The 20,536-nt window shown below is 39.7% G+C and overlaps 1 protein-coding gene across 6 annotated transcripts in view; it reads right to left on the bottom strand.

Moving 5' to 3' along the window:
• Positions 1-20,536, bottom strand: part of LOC109971692 (TOX high mobility group box family member 2-like) — a 74,415-nt gene that overhangs the window by 2,134 nt on the left and 51,745 nt on the right. For all 6 annotated transcript variants that reach the window (XM_020620106.1, XM_020620097.1, XM_020620121.1 and 3 more), the window contains 4 exons: positions 6,524-6,754; positions 3,803-3,883; positions 1,579-1,977; positions 798-937 (listed from right to left, as the gene is read on the bottom strand). In XM_020620106.1, the coding sequence (XP_020475762.1) occupies positions 798-937; positions 1,579-1,977; positions 3,803-3,883; positions 6,524-6,754 (851 nt within the window). The remainder of the gene's footprint in view (positions 1-797; positions 938-1,578; positions 1,978-3,802; positions 3,884-6,523; positions 6,755-20,536) is intronic.

The raw sequence follows: 20,536 nt of genomic DNA, 5'->3' as shown, positions 1-20,536 counted from the left end.
TAAAACATTACATTAAATCTTTTTTTAAACATATTTCATAATCAGCTTGAGAAAGCAGCTGCATAGCAAACATAAAAGCTGTCGACAAACAACAGATGTAGCAAGCAAGACAAATACAAAAGTCAGAATTTGCAGATCACTTGGTACTTGAAATGTCAAATACAAAGTCTGTTCCTCATTTTATCTTCACTGGCACACAAGAAATAATTCAGTAATCTCCAAACTACAAAGATCTGACACTAAGGAAGAAGGTTTAAGCAGACTCAATCTACTTCAAAGTGCGTCAAACCGTATTTGACCCCCATTTGACATACAGATGAATCAGCTCCAAATACAGGAGATACTGACTTCCAGCTCAGCTGCCTCTCATCATAGCAACACCAAGCTTCAGGTGTGAGACAGCATAACATTCTTCTTGTACCTGCTTGAATAGCTTGATTCAATAAGCTAACGTGTGCCGCATGAGCAAAACGCACAGAAACTTAATTGGATGTCACACTTTCCAAGCACGGTAAAAGCATTGTTCTGCTACGGCATTTGTCATTTTAGTTTCAAGGAGATGCTTTGCTTTAAGCAGGAAAATCGCAGTTTATGATTAATACTGTCTGAGTCCTTCAGTGTGAAAATGAAGTGGTTTAAAATGGCTCATTTGGAAAATGAGCAACTGTCAGACTTGCTATTCTTAACAATCAAGTTTCCTGGATAGCATTTTGACACTCTTTTGTGGCTTCTTTCTTGTCTGTCACACAACACAACATTACCATAACTCAATATGGTAAATGATGTAATGAGCTCACCCGCAGTGGTTTGGTCCACAGTCCCTGTTGCAGTACTCACTGTCCCAGTCGGGGTTCTGGCCATGCACCGGGTTAGGGGCCCCTGGAGACTGTGAGCCCCCGACACTATTCTGGTAATCAGTCTGAATATGGGAGAATCCCTGTAGATTGGAGTGTAGATGAAAAAATGAGAGGAGAGAGGAGGTTACACTGGCCTAGATTTGCACTACCATGATACCGTTTAAGGTGAAATGTTGTCAGAGGATTTTATCACTTGCTACAGAGAGTGGTAAATAGGAAGAACACTTTTTCCTCACTCCATTTACACTCACTACTTGGTTAAAATAGTTCTCAAAATCACATGTTTTACATCAACATGACATCCCCTGCTGGAGTGGACACATGGCAGGGAACTAGGAAAGAGCTGATTTGACACCAAAGGGGTATTAAAAGAGTGACTGTTACCTATTATACAATACAGTAAGAGAGAGCTGAGAATTTTCCCATTTAGAAGACAAAAACAACTGAAAATATTTAAAATTGTTTTATATCGAGAGAATTACAACTACAACTGTTTTATGTATTTTGATAATACCATGTTTGTTACTTTTTGATTCTTACTGCTGTAACAGGGTGAATTTCCCCATCGTGGGACTAATAAAGGCTTATCTTATCTTTGCAACCCAGGGTTCTATGACATATCAACAATGTTTTTAGGTAAGTATATATAAATACTTAACTATATTTAAAAATAACTGGAAATATAATTGTTATCCTATCATTCAACAATAGTCAGACCAACCTGTTGGGTAATTGGAGGGGAATGCAAAGGTGCCTGGAGCCCCATTTGGTGTGAGATGATTGGCTGCGACTGCTGCATGCGGATCGGCTGGTTGAGCAGGGAGCTCTGGTGCAGGGAAAGCTGGGCGTGGGGGTGCAGAGGTGGGCTGATCTGGAAGGGAGTTGAGGGAGAGGCACTCATGCTGGGCGGCAGCATCTGGGATTGGGTAAGGGTCGGGGCCAGGGTGTGACGTGGGGGCCCGCCATAGCTCTGGAGGTCTGACAGGGGGAAGGTGCCTGGCGGACCCAGGTAGGGTGAGGAGGGCTGGGGAGGCACGGTGTACAGGGGCTGTTTCGGGGACAGCAGGTGGGAGGGCTGGCTGGTCTGCTGGGCACTTTTTGGTTCAGGGTCATTGTATGTCTGTGGATGAAGAAGAAATTATTTTGATAAGACAATAATTTTTCATCCATTAAAAACATGTTAGCTTGAACTGAAACCCTCAAAACATCAAAATAAATCATTTAGTATCCATTGCATTTAAAAAAGCCCTTTGTCTTGTATCGTGTAGGTAAAATCCATAATTTACTGAGCAGGAAGTGCATTGGATATGCAATGGCTACAGAAGCTGCAGAGATGTTCAGGGAGCTACTTCTGTTGTTTGTTTCCAAGGGAAATAGTTAAGAAAAGGTTTGGGAAATATGCCTTTACTCCACTCTTAGATGAGGAGATAACAGAGTCAGGCTTGCTGTCTCCCTGTTTTTAGTCTACGTTAACCGTCTTGTGGCTCAACCTTCATATTGAATTGACCTATTCCATCCATCCATCCATCGCTTTGCACTCCCTGGCCTAGCCACGGTCATTTCTAGCAATACCAACAGTGGACAAATATAAGAACACTCAGGTTGAAAATTACAGAGAACATTAACACACGTCCTCATTGCCCTCCTTTTGCTTGATTCTATCCAAATTCTCAGCTGCTTCACTCCGGAGCCGCACCTTTATTGCTTCTTTGTTGCACCTGTACAACCCAGTTTCAAGAGGACATTTGATACTGAAAGCTTCCAACAGCAAGTCCTTTTTCAGTATATTGACAATCACCATGTAATGAGACTGTATAAATGTATATTAATTTTCAATCTATCCTTCAGCTGACAGCCTTCAATATTCACTTTGCACCACTTCACACACATTTGTCGACAGGTTGATGGATTAGGAAACTGGGTCAAGTTTGACAAGGGCTACAGTGCTTGAAAGGAAAACACCAAACTCAGCCAAACTTGACCCTTATTCCATTCTGAACAGTATTATTTTGAGCAGGTGCGCCACCTACAAAACACCCCACCTCCACATCCACCCTGCTCCACCCTCTCCAGGCTTTTATGATGAGCTGTCAGATTGCTCACCTCCAGCCATCAGTGTTGATTAGAAGGTAATGGAGCCCATTTGTATGAATAGAGCTGGGGCCAAGGTAATGATCAATAGACACCTTGACAGATAGATGGGGAAAAAGATAGGGCACACACACACACACACACATATATATATATATGTATATATATATATATACATGCAGGCAGAGAAATGAGGCTGTTTGCCTGGAGAACAATTGGAATGACAAAAGGCATCTTCTCCACACTACATTGTGTGTTGTTAATACAAGATGGCACTAAACAGTGCAATTCACAACCCTCCTTTATTCCCTTAGTATGCTGGTTTATACAAGATGCCATTATTCATAGTTTAAAAAGGATGTTACACATCTGAATTAACAGAAAGGGGTCGGTGGCGGATACGCAGCAAAGCCATTTGGATGTACTTCTTGTTTTAGAAAAGGAAATAGATGATCTAATCAATGACACAGGTGCTGGTGTAAAATCACTTTTCTATTCTTCCGATTTTCTACACACATACAACACAGTATGTATAGCAAATGAGAGAACAATAATTTTCTATCCCCCATCTTTCATGAACAGTATATACATATGCCTGTGTGCTCTGAGTGGCTGCCCCCTCCCCCAACCCTACATCAGTGTACCATCTACAATCCCCAACCCCCAACATCTGCACCCTATGGAAATCAGGTATTGTTCCAAATATTGCCTGCTCTTTTTTGCATCAAATGCCCCCACGCACTCCACCACTATTACCACCTTGTCCCAAAGAGGCCCCACCCAGCCCATTAGCAGGGACTTTCCACCCAATCCATCATCGATATTAGCCAGGGCCTGTGTATTATAAGCATTACCTTGGAAACCAGACTGGCTCGGTATGCAGCCAAGGCTTTCAGATACTCTTTCTTAGCTGCTTCAGTTTTCCTCTTGTACGCCTGTGGGGGGGAAAAAGAAAGAAAAAAAGTCAAAACATGAGGCTTCAGGTGAGAGGAGAGGTTGACATACTTATAAATGTGCAGACACACATCTCTCAACACACAGTATTTTTTTTTTTATCACAGTCTAACACTTTCTTAAACACATCCCCCACACCTGCATGCACATTTACATACACACCCATCCTAAATGTTTCCCTTTCCATCAGTGCCAATGGTACAGAACACCACTGTTTCCTCATCACGGCACTAATACGCCCTCATCTCAATGTGTCTCTCTCTATTATAAAAACACATCATTTCGATTCCAATCCACCTAGGGAAATGAACTGGAACTTTTCTCTCTCTCTCACCCTCTCCATAATAACACTGGTTATTAACACTGAAATGGTTGTTGTCATTTGGCACATTAGGATGTGATCCCTGCCTGTGTATGAGTTTTGTTTGAAACTACCTTCTATACTGTTACAGTGATGTACAAACTCCTGTTGTCTTACAACCACAGTAACTGCTGCCGTTGTATTTGCTTAAAGAAAAGGACATCTGCATGTCTGTGCTTACACCCAGGCATTTTTCTTAGTATATAAGGCACATACAAGAATTGGAGTGTGTCTGTGCAGGATATATCAGTGTCTGACAGTGGGGCTATTGGCTATAAGCAAGTAATACTAACATCAATATGAGTACTGATACTGATCACATTTTTGATACTCGGTGCAACAGACACATTTCAGTTGGTTTTAAAAAGCACTGAGGTTTGATACCCAGGTGCTTGCTGAACATGCTCCAGCACTGATGCTTGAAGAAACAGTATGGAAACGTAAACAGTAGCACTCTTAAATGCAAAATATGTAAAGCAATGCTCTTTACACAGTATCCTTTTTTATTTTAATAGAAGAGCTTGCTCATCCCAAAAGGACTGATAACAGAAAAAAAGATATCCTTAAATCAAAACATCATGACCTCCTCTAACTGGCATCACTAGCATTTCCTACGTATTACTGCTGAGATGGAGATGACGTTAACTAGCAACAATAACAACAGGCTACTCTTCCTGGATAGCTGAGATGCCCTTCAGCTAAATCCAAGGACGAGACAATAGTGGGGAGGGGGATCACTAATTCTGTATTCTAGGCAGGATCAAAATAGAAGGCAAGAGATATAAATAAAAAGTGTGGAAACGAGAACTTCACACATCTCCGCTTGTCAGAGGGCCAATGAAGATGCATGGTGCGGAGGCATCAGCTATAGAGGCTGGAGGGACACAGGAATGGATCATAACTGGGCCTAGAGGCTTGTGGGAGTTTTGTTTCAACAAAGAAAATGACTTTTTTCATTATGTTTTAGGAAAATGCACTTTAGTTTTGATGGGCACTGCTTTCTAAAAAAAAGCCTTTGCATGGTGACAGCTAGAAACAAGTAGAGCCAGGTACGGATCTAGAAAATTTTTGGACGGGCTGGCCAGGCTGGGCACAGACTACGAGATGGGTGACACATTTGAAATACATGTAAAAGGTAAATTAAACCCCTGGTTCTGTGAAACAATAAGCCATACATTATTAGGAAACAATAAAGGTTAGACACATGGTGCTTTCTTTAGCTACATTTGGCTGTTCTCCTTATTCACTCCAATCCAGGGACAGCACTGCTGCACAGTGGTTCCCCCCCCGTCACTGAGGTGAATCATACCAAGTACTACACAACACAATCGGAGAAATGAACGCAAATATCATGCTGCATGCACAATATAAAATAAAACTAATTTGACCAATATCAATTAGTGAGTAAGGCATCAAAAAAATGTTTTATTTAAGGCAACCATTTTTCATTTTTCATTAATTGATACTGACAAGCATCACATTTTGACTCTGGTAGGGGTGGCACCAGGGATGGCCAATCAGATTCTGCCCAGCAGAACAGGGTTTGTAAGTCTGTGTGTGCACTCATATGTGTTTGTTTGCATTTGCAGCACATGAATCTGAGTGTACGCACCAGTGCTAGACTCCTGAAATCTCCCCAGATGCATTTATATTTTCCCCATATTGATCATTTCTTGACTGTAAAATGTCCAACTTAGTCTCAGGCTCTTTTACGACTATTGTTGCTCAGAATACTCCCCCACCTTTTCCCTCCTTCCCTTTACTAGAATTAAATTTAGAAAGAAAATCATTTTAATGAGAGTCAGGGGAGCGGGGATAACTGGATGGATTATCTTTAGAACTAGCTCATTAAGGTGAGCTGTATCTCACAGCAATGTTCTGGTAATTACACAGCACATAATGCCAAGGAGCGTCTGCTCGCCTGCTGCAGCACGCATGCCATCTACTGGTGGGCCCACACTGTGATACCACTGAATACATGTGTTCATGTCGCTGTCTGCTTGTACATGCACACACACATATATCTATATAACTGTACATTATTGATCAATTGTGCAAAGAAGCATAACATGCTGAGGTAATAGTACTCCCTTCCATTTACGCCATTCTTTTTTCACTAGTCAATAAAAAGAGAATTTTTTTTTTTTTTTGTTGTCCAATTTTTAAAGTGTTCAGCTGTTCTTCACAGCTGTTAGAGACTCCTTTGTGTTTCCACATCTGTTTTGCTGCTTCAGATCATCCAGACCTGCATATTTGGTACCTGCTTCTGTTCCTCTCCTAAGCTGTCCCACATGGAGGCCACAATCTTGGAGACGTCCCCAAATGTGGCGTTAGGGTTTTGACCTTTGATGGCCGCCTGGGTGTCTCTGAAGAAAAGCGCATAGGCCGACACAGGTTTCTGTGGCTCATTGGGATCCTTCTTCTTCTTCTTCTTTTGAGGTTTGGGCTTGGGTTTCATCATTTCAGCTGAGGACCGCTTCTCACTGCTTATCTGGAGGTAGAAAGAGGGATGGAGAAGATGAAAGAGAGAAAATGAGACAAAGACATTGTTGGTCATAAATCAGTTGATGAAAAAAAACTCTTCAGTATGCAGTGTGTTTATGAGCATGAGGCACTGACTGGATACAAAGGTTTAATGTGTTAAAAAAGCCTCAGCACTGTGCATGTTGATGGTCAACATCAATAAAACAGCCACGCAGAATATTCAAAGAATGCAGAAAGCAGTAGCATTCTACGAAGAGCAGCCAGAGCTTGTTCAGAGAAGACAGAACAAATCAATTTACAGACATGGGTGAATGAAGACTAACAGGATGTCAGTCAGACAGGTCAGCCTCTGGGATGTTGGATGGGGTAGGGAGGTGTGGTTCAGGAGGAGAAACTGGCCAAACATGGGATAATTAAACTCTAATTGCCAGCTGTTTCACAGTGTTGCTATTTTATCGGTTGTTAAACTGCTGTATCCACTGATATTTTCATATTTTCCTTCAATCTTTATTTCGTCTCTTCTACGTAGTTTATACAGAATTCTGTTCCACCTTCTAAGAAAACCAAAAAAGGATTAAATCTGTATTTTTCCTTGGATGTACTTGGTTGGTTTGTCAACAATAACACATTGCAATCTCACTGTATTTTCAGGAGGCAAAAACTGCTCGGTGTGATGTACTCGATCCAATACACATGAATACATTTTCATTTTCCATGCAGTGCTTTGACGGGGAGTCAAATCCAGGTCACCTGATCCTGGTTGTGATTCTATATGGAAATTACCTTCTTTGCTGAGAACATCAAGCACGAGAGGAAGAGGGAGAGGAAAGGAACGGGGAGTAAGTGAGAGAGAGAGATAAGGACAAAGAGAGAGAGAGGAGGTGCAGCTGAGAGGATGGCAAGAAAAGAAGTGATGGCCTGATGTTGCCATTAAAATCTGTGGAACATCAGTTAACTTGATTTCTTGGTCGCTATGAAGGCAGAAAAAAAACAATCCATTTTCCATCCATATAATAGAAGCGATAATGACATTCTGAATACATAATGATATACACTGGTTTATGTGAAATGAAGGATATTTATGTGCACAATTTCTGGTCGTGATGTTATGGAGAGTTACTTAAATGTTGCTATGGGGTTTGAATGAAGCGAGAGTGAACTCCTTTCTTTTATCAGCAATGAGAACCAGCCTCCATGGCCAAGTTCTTATTTCATCCCGTTCCATTTTAGACATTTTAAAGAGCTTTAAATGTTTCATAATCCACTGATCCTTGGTCTCAGCGTTAAAATTCAGCAGGTGGGAGATGAAACCATGAAAAAGATTTGTCCCTGCGCGAGTATCAAACAATAACTTGAAAACATTTAAAGACGTCCACATCCATCTAATGCATACTTATCACAGGATTAAGCAACAGCCATGTTTTCCCCTTTAACTGTCAACTGGTAAACAGGCAATGATTGCTTTTGAAAATCTCATTGTTTCAGCAGAGCATTTGCCAAACAACACATTGTATTCCACACGGCATGAAATTAACTAGTCAAAATTCAAGGTCCAGGAGCACATTTGGCAGCTGAAGAGAAACTTCAAAATGGCTTTTGTGGCGTGCCAAAGTAAATGGACGTTCCCATTCGGGGTAATGTGAAAGTACTGCTTGTCTGTTTCACAGCTTACAGGTAATATTCTTTTCTGAGTATGCCTGGCTTCATTAAAAAATAATCATCCCTCACTTTTAGGTAATGAGGCAGAAGACAGGCATTTGAAACGACATCTGTTCAACCCAACCCTTTTAAGTTAAAATAGAATAAACTGCAGGTAGAGCTAATGGAATGACAAAACAGAAAAAAAGGAGGCAAAATAATATTCAGGAAAATACACATGTATTCATACAGAGGAGAGCGTGATGACATACAGTACAACATCTCACAGCAATATGCAATCACCAGGACAACAAGAGGCAAATTTTTCATTTCTTTCTTTATTTTCCCCTCTAATTGCATGAGAATTGTGTTTGTGAACTCATACAGCAGAAGGCTGACAAAGGAAGATAAAATATCACTGTAACTGAAAGACTGAAAAGAATACAGATAAAATATGGATGAATATGGTTCAATATAACTCTAAAAAGAGCACAATAAAACAGAACTCTGCTCACTCTACTGTAATGGTGTTAATATTCATTCTGAGATTTTTAATCTGTGCCTGCTTTGTCAACACCCATGTTCCCATAATTTTTAAAGAGTAACTTTAATGGTTGAAGAGAATGCAAGAGTAGGTGTTAACTTTTAATACAAGAAGGCCAAATTATTGTAAAATGCATATACAGTATCTTCATTGTTATCAAAGAAATTTTTGCCAAGATCATTTCGCATTAGGATATTAAACTTGTCTCAGTGTAACTAACAGGTTGTTGCTTTTACATGGTATGAACAACAATCTATTTTTGTGCTAGAAATGACAAAATACAAGTGTGAAATGTAAAGTGCCTGGTTGTCGTGCTCATGCCCCAGACATCTACAGTATGAAAAGACAACTACATTTCCTTGTTTCAACAAGCAGACCAAACTGAAGTACAGATGCAACGAGCACAGTTTTCATTGCTAAAGTGATATACAGTGTCTACAATAAGGAAGTGTAATATTTATGATGTTTATAAACTCAATAATCTTGTACAAAATCCTTTTAATTTTACTACTTGTGTCAAGTCACTTAAAACTAGTTTTAAATAGTATTTTTTTAAACAAATTAATTTCAAGTAAGTTGTACTTGGTCCTTTTTGTTTGGTTATAACAAATGTTCTCTAAATTCATATTTGCTTGTTTTTAGGCAGCAGTTTTCTTCAGTGGTTCTGCTGAGTGCATTTGACTGGAATAAAGGTCACATCAGATTTCACATACTGGCTATTATGTGTATGAAATTACTGGAAACAGTGGTTGCTTTGTGTCTTCCCCTTTCCCTTAATCACAAACATGTTCATTAGTGTTTGTTCTTGCTGGTTTTATAGATTACTGATGATGAATAAACACATACATGTATCTGCCGTACAATATCTGTCTTATTTTCCTCGGCTTTCTCCTGCTGGGGCACAGAACTTTAATGATTATGGCAGCTGTTGTTGTCACTGTTGACAAAAAGAGTCACATCCCTTATTCACAGTAATATCTTGTGGCTGCACTGCATTCCGCTCTATTTTCTGATACTGTCAGTGGGAGATTGGTATCTGGTCCTCTTCGCTGATGGATTTCTCCCTGTGTGACTGTGGATGCAAACCGGTGAGTGTGTAAAGTAGCTCTTTGATTACGATGCGCTAACACTGGATCCTGATGTTTACCATTTGTATTTGAGACTCTTTATCTCCTGTCCTGCACCACTGCCGTTGTGCTGGCGATATCTTGACAGCACCTGATGTTATTTTGACTACAACAGCCCAGCTACCCACAATAATCAGTAAAATTGCTTTACAAACAACAGACTAGAAACGCAAGCCTCCTTGCTTATACGAAATTGCTACCAATTTGAAATTGAGGTTTAAGCCAGGCCTCTGCTCCCAAACCCAACCCTGTAAATGACCCATTAGCTTCTCAGTCAGTGGGGAACAGGGACAGAGCTCATTGCCTAATTAATAATCACTATTATAATGATTATGCAGTGTCAGATGATGATGATGCAGGGTGAGGGAGCTACTGGGTGGCTACAACATTAACTGCAGTGGTACAGAGGTCTGCTTTGGGTCAATGTCTACTTTAAATGTAGCTTTCAAAGCAATCACTGACCTGTTTTATATACAAGCTGGCAGCAAAGAAGCACAAGCACATCTAAAGTAACCACACCATTCAGTAGGTTAACAGGCCGATCCTATGATTTGTTCATGAGTCTTAAACTATGCAGATGGATAACAAATAACACACAAACTGTCAGATACAGTAGTTATACAGTAGACTGCTGATACCAACACAATGCTAAAATACAATATGTTTCATTTAACAGGAAACCCAAAGTTGGCAACTTTAACCCCCCCTAAAGAACTATCCCTAAATAAGTCTTAAAAAGTGAGAAAAGAGAGAAAATCTTTATCTAAATCAGGAGGTATCTTGTTAAAGATTGACAGTGAATCTGAGTCTGTACCAAAAAAGCATTTAGAATCAATAACCAGCTTTAGCCTTGATGAAACCAGAGGATAAAAATATTTTTTCTTTAGTTTGTGGTACTGATTTTCTCCATACAAAAGGAGGCATTACCCATCTACAATGCACATCAACATTAATGCTAAATAGTGATTAAAAAGCTATGTTTTACAGATTGCAGAAACATCACATGATGCTAGGTAAGACTAACATGTCCTGTATAAAGCATTAGTCTAGTCTAAAGTCTGACCTATAGTGTTAGCCTTACAGTTTGCTCATCTGATCACCACTCCTCCATTTGTCAGAGCGAGAAAGTGAAAGACAGAAAGAAGGAAGGTGTGGTGGGTGAAGGGAAGAGATAGAGAGGAGGGGGCAGCTGTAATTTAGAATGGACAGCACTGCGCTAGGAAGACACGATTAGAATTGACAGCCTGATAACTGCGTCACTATCAAAATAGCAGAGAGTGAGAAATAGACAGAAAGAGGGAGAATGATAAAGTATGTGAAAGAGAGGGGAGTAGAAAGAGTGAGACAAGAAGAGAGGTGATGTAAAGAGGACAGGCACATAAAAGGAGAAGAGGAGGTGGAGAGATGTAAAGAGAGTATTTAGCACAAAGAAGAACAGGTGCAGACATAGAGACTGACAGACTTAAGAGACATAAAAATTAGACAATAAAACCGGGTAATGGTATGGCAGAGTATAAAAGAGTTTGGCCAATCACAGCCTCCTGAAAATAAGCATCATCATCATCATATACAGGGAGCAGCAAAGTGGAGACTGCTGCACTGTGAATCGATTTAAAAGGCCATAACATAAAAACTAACAGGACCTGCTCAGAGATGATGCACAGAGACACTTTCTCTTTACAGTGATAGTCATTACACCAAATCATAATGCAAGATACTGAGCACAACACTAAATCAAACCTGAATGCTATCCACTTCAGTCTATACACATTGTTCCATGTCTTTCAGGCCCACAGTAAAAATGGAACTAAAACAAGCACACATATCACTGGCTTTCAGTGTGTTGCACAGTTAGCGACACACAGTTAGTGTGCAAACATCAAGAGAGAATACAGGATAAACCCATTTTGCATGCTATTTTTACAGGGAAATAGTGTCTGAATGTGGACTGTCACGAAGAATGAGATAAAACCAAGCACTACTCAGAAGATGACTGTGATAGTGAAGAGGCTCTTTAACATGGCAGTTCAAGGACATCAATCAAAGACGGGTAGTGAAATAATCACTGACTGGGGACTGACAAAGAAGAAAGTAAAAGAAATTTAACTGGAGGTTTGGAGACTACATTTAGCATTGTTTTTGTGCACTGCATTGCCTAAACATTGTCTAAAGAACAAACACTACTTTTTAAGATGTATGAATGCAGTTTGTAATACTGTACATGAAGTAAAAATGGTTATTCGGCTTTGGTAAGAACAAAATATCCAAGAGTGAAATCTCTGCAAGCCCAAAATACAATGAGGGACATTTAACCGATGTGGAAATAAAGTCATTTGACACTACACCTGTCAGTGATGACACACAGTGATGATCCACAAGCGTCCGAAATCTGTTTACAGCTCATTATACAATAAACAGCTGAGTGTCTATTAGGAAGGACTGTTTTCGCACAGTGGCCACTGGTAACAAGTGGTGTACAATAACAGATTTGACAGAATTAGCAGATTCCGTTTCCTTTATTTGCTATGATCCTCCTGAGTCAGTTGCTTTAAGATCATCAACACTCTGCAATATGAACCAGAGGCACGATACAGTGTGTTTACAGTAAACAAAAATATTAACTGGAAGATGCTATAGTCTGGTGATAATACTCACTGAGATCATCACTACAGGAAACCATTTTCACACACAAGTAGTCATGTTAACCACTGTCAACATGAAAATATCGATTTTAGGCATTTTTAAAGAAAAAAAGCCGCAATGCATTAATTAATTTGGCTAAACATTGTCTAATTGCATCAGTCAATACATCTCAGTGTTAACAGTGTTGCCCATATGCAACAATGTCACCTAACCCGGTGAAAAGATCAAGAGCTCAAACCGACGGCACATAAAGTTCATCTGGTAGTTTAGAGGCTATACTGTGTTAATATAGATTGTTGTATTTTATTAATATAAGTTATTTTATATGTTTTAAAAGCACTAACAAAGGTAATCTAATCAAGATATTTGTAAAAAAAATGTATATATGGTACAGTAGAATCAATCTCTTCAACAGTGTCAGCCCAAACTTCTCCACACCAGCACGGTGGAGAGAAACACGGCTTAGTGCAGCTGTTATAGACTATAAGCCTTTGTGGGTTTATAAATAGATAAATGGCCATGCTTGGAGCAGCAGCAGGGAGAATAATGTAATTTCAAAATGCCGTATACAGTCCAGACCAGAAGTATTTAGACAGTTTTATATTCTATTTGTTGTTCTTCAGGCTTCTTTGTTTCAGCATATTCAGTTTGAAATGAACTAGATACTACATTAAAGTGCCAAGGCCAGTTTTAATTAAAGTAGGTTTAAGTCAATATTAAAAAACTGTGTATGAGATAACTGTTTTAACACATAGTGGCCAAATAGCAAGAGAACAGTAATTTGATACTTGGATACTAAATGTGCTTCATGTCAACATTAGTTCATGAATGACAGAGCTATTTCAATTGAGGTGAAGTCAAAGGTTATTAGACAACATTTGATCATTCAGCAGAACAATGACCTAGAACATACAGCCAAAGCAACCAAAGAGCTTTTCAGGGTGAAGAGGTGCTGAAGACCTCATTAAAGGCAAAGAGATCCATCAGCCTGCAAGAGTGTGCAAGAGCATCACCAGGGAAGATACAAAGTGTCTACTGATATCTATGGGACTTCAGGCAGTCAAAGGGCTTTCCACAAAATACTAAATATGATTTTGTTACACTTCATGCATATATGTCCAATTACTTGTGAACCCCTAAACCTTGAGCACTATACATTAAAGACACAATACTGTATCTCCCATACACCACTGACATATTCAAATTAAAGCAGAGAATTGGCATTGTAATGTAGTATTCACTATTTTATTTCAAACTTAATGTGCTGAAGTTTATAACCTTTCTGCCATTTTCACCACCACTTGTAATTTGGAGCTTTAAGGAAAAACTGGGTTTCTGAAGTTTGTGTCATGCAGCAAAGATGTCACAACACAAAGTTATCATGGCACACATCTTTCATGAGTGGCTACAAAGTCGTCTGATTTAAAAATGATAAGGCTTGTTTGCCCACTAAATCATCCATCCAGTTGTTAGCTGCAGCTAGTAAGGGTGCTCGCAGTACAGGAAGGTAGGGTAATGATGGAAACTATCCAGAGTTTTCCCAGATATCAGCATATTTAAATATTTTACAACATGATGTCATTTTTTTTTCTTCTTCAGATGATTTTGGACAAGAAGAGAATCAAAGCTGGAGTGGGCTTTGAGAGAAAGGAAGCAAGTGTTGAGTTCTTATAATTGGCAATTGTGAGCCTGCATTGAGGTTTTTATTTCATGCATTTATTTCCATATATATTTCAGCTAGCATTTCAGAGTGCACCTACAAAATGCTGTTAGTATTTTTGCCTTACAAAATAGAATAAGATTGGAAGAAGAGTATGTAACTAAAGCTGTTTGATTCAACCATAAATGTAATCCAAAAACCGTAACTAAAAGTTCTTAGAATACATTATTTGTAATCTTACTACCGGTCAGTTATTTTACAACCACCCTTGTGTTGGTCTTGTCTTTGTGTATTCCCATCATTTAGTTCACTATGAAAGCATGATGGGTTAAAATACATACCCACCTCATCTGGAAGCTATTACAGCTCCATGTCAGACTGCCCATATGTAAGCAATGAGAGAGACTGCACGTCAAAGCCACCGCACAAATCTGAGAGTAGAACCAGGTGCTCATCCAGAAAGCAGCACTCATCAAATATACAGCAAAACAATAATGAACTGCAAGTCCAGACTCATGGTTGTGATAAAAAAGACATGAAAGGACTTAGTCAGAATCATAAAGACCTGATCCATGAAGAGCCTATTATGGAATTTGTATCCCGTTCTGGTACCATGTTATTACAAATATACAAGGTCCTCAAGATGTGGAGTATTTTGTTAAAGTTTTCAGACGTGGGCTTGCACTCCCGAGCTGGCAATGTGGATTTGATTTCACCCAGTATTCCTATTGCAGACATTTTAATTCAAAGTCAAGTCCACAGCCATAGCTGAACTAAGCTGCATGATTTATCTGACTCTGGAAAATGAATGACAGCTCTGAGCAGCTCCTCCATACAAGCTTTGCCTAACAGCACTGGACCTACCTAATCAGCCTAAATTGCAAAGTTGAGGCCCTTTTATTTGGTAATGTGGTGAAAACAGTGGCAAGTGAGAGTTAATTAGATTAACGGTAGTTTAACGAGCTGTTAGAGGGGCCCCCGCAGATTGGATTTTAATAAATAGTGGCAAAAGCATCTGCTATGCACTTCCTGGCTCTGCTGGCATCCTAATTGGCCCCAGTGGGTTGCTGTAGCTCAGCACTACACAGTGGAATTTAGAAGGAGAAAAATGCTAAATGCTTCTTTTTTTCAGTCCAGGTAAGTTTAGGAAATGAAGAAAAAAAACAGTATAAATGATTGCACAGCTTTACAGGGATGGATTTATCAACATTAATATAATGCTAATCCAGTTTCTATTACTTTTATCACTACTGAACATCTACAGAATGTCAACATAGCAGGAAGAGTGAATATAACATCCAAATAAAACAGATTAGGACATATTCATCATTTTTCTATTGTTTGTTTTCAGGATGAAATGTTCCCAGGATGAGGTCTTTGTAGAGGCAATGGCACAGAAAGGAAAAAAAAACAATTAATCAAACATGAATGACCGACCATAGCAGGGTTATTTCCATAGCAACAGCCCGAGGGGACAACTCGAACACTTTAATATGAGCTGGTGATGCCTCTTTGTAAACATCTGCGCAGCAGGGGGAGAAAGCCAATGAGAGAGCCTGGCAACAGAGGCATCACAGGGCAGCGATCTCTTGGTATCAATCGAAGTTTCCATTATCTAGTGTTGAAAGGACCGAAAAGTGCTCTGAAATATTGTATTGGGGAGCATTTGGAGTTAATAAGCATTTTTATGCTATAGCACTTATCGAGAGAATCCAAGAACAGTGAGGTGGTCTTTACTAAAACAAGCAGCTGATAAAAACTATATCCAAATGTTCAGGGTGATCGGTGATATTTCAAGAAATAAATCAGCTTTGGTGGTCAAAATTCACCTGCTTTTTGCTGCTAGAACAGTCACTCTAGAACTGAAAGTCTTTGTACAAACATTATTTATTGACATTATTCACATCAGGCAACAAATCAGTCATAATTTCTCTCATACTGCTGCTTTAAGCAACCTGTAACCAATAATCTCTTTTTACTCTCCAGCTGTGGCCAATAACAGGCAGTATGCAAGTACACAAACAGTGCAAACAGCTATTATTAAGGGTCACCTGGCAGTTACCATAAAAGCATTGGACTAATTGTCATTTAACAGTTCCCAGACAGGGAAAAGCAATCTGCTTTCTCTGTACACTAATGCGATGAAAGTAAACCTCCTCAAAATATACAACAAAGATTTTTTTTTTTTACAAGTTACAAGAGCTGAAGAGAAAACAAAACCTCATGCACAAAGCTCAGAAAGTAACCTGAGTGCAGTCTAAAAATGACAAGAGCAGCATAAATATACAGTAGCAGAATAGCAATTCAGGCAACCACAGTGCTCTCAGTCTGTACAAGGGGAAAAGAACAGTATTTAGTTCTTAGTGGTCTGGGCTCAAGCCAGCAATCCGTTGTACTAATCTTCAATCATCTTTCAGTGAATTTCACAAGAATAAAAATACCAACATTTCAGAGATAACAGAGTCAGTAACAAACTTTAAAAGCTCTAAAAATATGAATAAGGACTTATTCGCTCTCCCTCAGTGCTGAAACAACTCATGAGTGAATGGCAGTACGTGGAGCTTGGCAGCAACACCGCTGGCAGGAGCGGGTATCTGTAACCCTCCTGCAAACACTCTTGTCCCAAAGCTCAGTGGATCCTTGGGCGAGAGTAATGGCTTCTTTGCGCTGGGCTACGCAGTGCTATTGTAGAATCACAGAGCGGTTAATTGAAACAAATGACTCTAATAATGGGACATTATCCCCACAGGCTGGCTTTGTGGTGGGCCTAATTAGCATTGTGGTGGTAGCGAGGAGGACGAGTCACCATCCTGATCCCTCAAACAAGGCAGCTGGCGCCCCCTTTCAAATGAGTAGTATGGGATACTGTTACTACTGGTTTTTCATGGAACAAGCATGGTTAAATGTAAACATGATGAGTAACCCCTCTGGTCCATATCAGGGTCAGCCCCGCTCCATTAGGCACCGCACTGTGGCTGCTTTTCTTCTCCTGCACTTCAGCCCTTTAGCTCAAAAGGTTTACTTGTTTGGTCCAATGAACTGTTCAAATCCAAAAGGTATTTAATTTACAGTCATATATAGCAGTGAACACCAGCAAATTCATACATTTCATAAGCTGGAACTAGCAAATATTTAGCACTTTTGCATAATAAATAACTAATATTCTGTTGATTTACTAACTGTTGAATTGCCTAATTGTTTTCTTATTGCCAGCTCTTCACCTTGTCCTCTTGCATGTCAGCACATTCTCCTCTGAAGCATCAATGGCCTGTAACTAATGTGACAACATGAGATATTGTTATCCAGATGTATTTTGATCACCACTGAAATCTGTTTTTGCCATTCCTAATTGTTTACCCTTGTACAAGATGATCTCAGAAAGTCAGCTGTAATGCAGTGTTCAAATTGCTGTGACCAAGCTGTTTTAAATATTCATTAGTCGTAACAGTCGCTTAAGGTTATGTGAATCGGGTCCATGAATATTCATGAATCGCAATGATTGTGCATTTGTTTTTAATGCTCAATCCGTTAATACTCCTCTTCATTACTTCACTCCAAACCCTACATAATAACCTGCACAAAACAAAGCTTTACGTTTTTAAAACAGTTCTCTTTGGAAGCCTACTTGTTCCAGTTTCAATGAAACGGGAGTGCCCTACCAATTATCCCACTGTCATTTCTCTTGACAACTACAAGACACATTGTTCGCCCCTCTTGCGGAGCGTAGCACCGAAGGGCATCTGTCTTTTTGTGAAGTGAAAAACCACAACAGAAAACATTTCTACTGTTACAAAAAGTGATTTATCTGGGAATGTCACCAAGATGTCATATCTATCCCAGTGAAAGGCAGCAGAGAGAAAGCCAGTCATATGAGATATATCTGAAGCCTACAGTGGGAAAAAAGATTGCTGTTTCAATTTGAAAAACAATATGCACATCCTGCAATAAAATGGCAAGTAAAGCAAAATAAAATTCTTTTTCAACATTAAATGAAGTCAAATTAAGTGAAGCTCACATAATCTTGTAGCAATAAGTGACTGACAAAGAGTGATCCTGGAAATAAGACACACTCATGAGGCTGTACTGCATGTATTCATTGTACACTGCTGCACAGACATGGAGCCATGGCCTCAGTATTGCTCTGTCATGCTTTTTAATTCTGGCCAAGATAAGATGAATTTTGTTTTCCAAAGTCAAAGCTTCACTAATCTAAATTTTCCATTCTTCCATCGAATTGAATGACTATGTGCACAGTATGTGAAAGAAGCTGCTCACAGTTAATTATAACCAAGCTATGCAGTTTGTCAGGCAATTTTGTGCAGTTCTGACTTAAAATCAAATGTTTTTTTGCAGCTGAAGACCCAGATATGTTTTTCAGGCTATGATTGGGACAAAACCAGAGCTAAAGGGACAATAAGCATTGGATTTACTTCCATGAGGTGCTCCTTAACACAACTTTAAATCAACGCTAAAATTACTTGGCGACTGCTGCAAACGTATATAGGTTGGCAACTGTTAGCAATAGCAACTGTAATAAAGCAAAATCAGTGCAATGCGCCTGTCAGCTTGCTGTCGTGTTTGTTTGCCAGCAAGTGGCCAAACAACAGCAGTCAAGAAATGAAAGATGTGATAATATAGCTTTAAAAGTAGTGTTAGGTAATTTCTTAGTTAGATAGATATTGATTAGAGATCTGTTATATTAGAAGATGTTAGTGTAGCCAGGATGTCTTCCTCAGGCTGTTAAATGCAAGGTTAGTTAAAGCAGAGAAAGGCTGCATTCAGGGATAAATGTTATTATGACGGTAAAAGTGACCATAATATTTGTCTTAATGTGTAATGTTATGTCAAATTGTTTTAGATACACACCACGAAAACAACAGCCACACACCTTGACTTTTCTTCATGTTTTGGCTAACGTTATAGCCAGCTGCAAAGCTGGTGAGAGAGAGACGTCTCGGTTGACGTTTCTGTGGAGGAGGGGGCGAGCCAACTAAGTGATGATATTGTATAGCAATTCTGGGTTCGGGGTCTTTTCTGCTTCCGGGCTGCTTCGGCAGCCTGGGGGTTGGAAGATCTCTGGACTTGTAATGTTAATTTTGCCTGTGACTCTTTGAATAAACCAGCACGGTTATATTTTTTATATATCCAAGTGGTCTGAGTCGTCCCTCTGAGTTCCTGGTTTGAAAGAACCGGACGTGGCTTTATGATAGATAAAAGCCTTTAGTAGTCACTGTCTAAACAAAGCAGCCAGTTACTAATCAAACACCACACGTTTAACAAAACTGCAACAAATTCCTATCAGCAGTTGTCTGACTGAATGTGTGTCGCCAACTTGTAAAAGCGGGAAATGCTTTTCTTGGTGGCAGAGATTTTCCTCCTCCCTAACCTGCCTCATTACATTAGTAATGAGACAGGAGCTGGTGCTCTGTTTCAATATTAAAGCGCACTGGCACCCCTCAAGGCTCCATGTTGGGACCGTTATGCAAACTCCTCCATGACCCCTTATTATCATCTGCTGGCGAGTGTCTCTTTTCTTTTAGCTTTTCAAAGAGAGCCTCAGTCAGGCCTGAACCATCAGGGGGCTTGTTGAACATGAGACCCCAGGGTGCCGCTACTTCCCTGTCTGCCATGGTGGCAGAAACACTGACAGCTAAGGGTGAGACAGGGATTCTCCCTCACCCGTGAGCATTCACATGACAGCATGTTGCATTTCACAGTATCCAGTCATTCAAGACTCGACTCTTTCTGCCTCAATTTAAAGAAGCTGACAGAGGAGGTAAGTGTAGTGGGGAAGAATTGAAGCGTGTTTGTGATTGACAACTCTGTCTTTTTTAACGCCGATGTTGATCCTTCTGCTTGTTGGAGTCATTGTAAATGGTGCAATTTCAAGTCTGAAAAATGGTTCAAAGCTGGCACTTATGACTATTATGAACAATGTGACTGTAGCAGAAAAGATCAAAACCTGAACAAAGTACTGGAGCTGCCAGTTGAAAATAAAAATAGAAAACCAAACCTCAATACACATCAAATGCCCAAGCTATGAAATTTGCCTAATATGCAATGCATGGGTCTGACACCTGCTTTTTTCCCATCTGTTATACATCTTTTTGGTTTACCAACTAATATTTCTACTGCCTGTGGAGTCATAATTAGATGGAAAAGGGGAGGAATAAATTC

This window comes from Monopterus albus, unplaced genomic scaffold (assembly GCF_001952655.1).
Source record: "Monopterus albus unplaced genomic scaffold, M_albus_1.0 scaffold6.1, whole genome shotgun sequence".
NCBI classification, from domain to species: Eukaryota; Metazoa; Chordata; class Actinopteri; order Synbranchiformes; family Synbranchidae; genus Monopterus; species Monopterus albus.
Note: the sequence above shows the minus strand (reverse complement) of the source record. Positions and strands in the feature narration are given on the sequence as shown.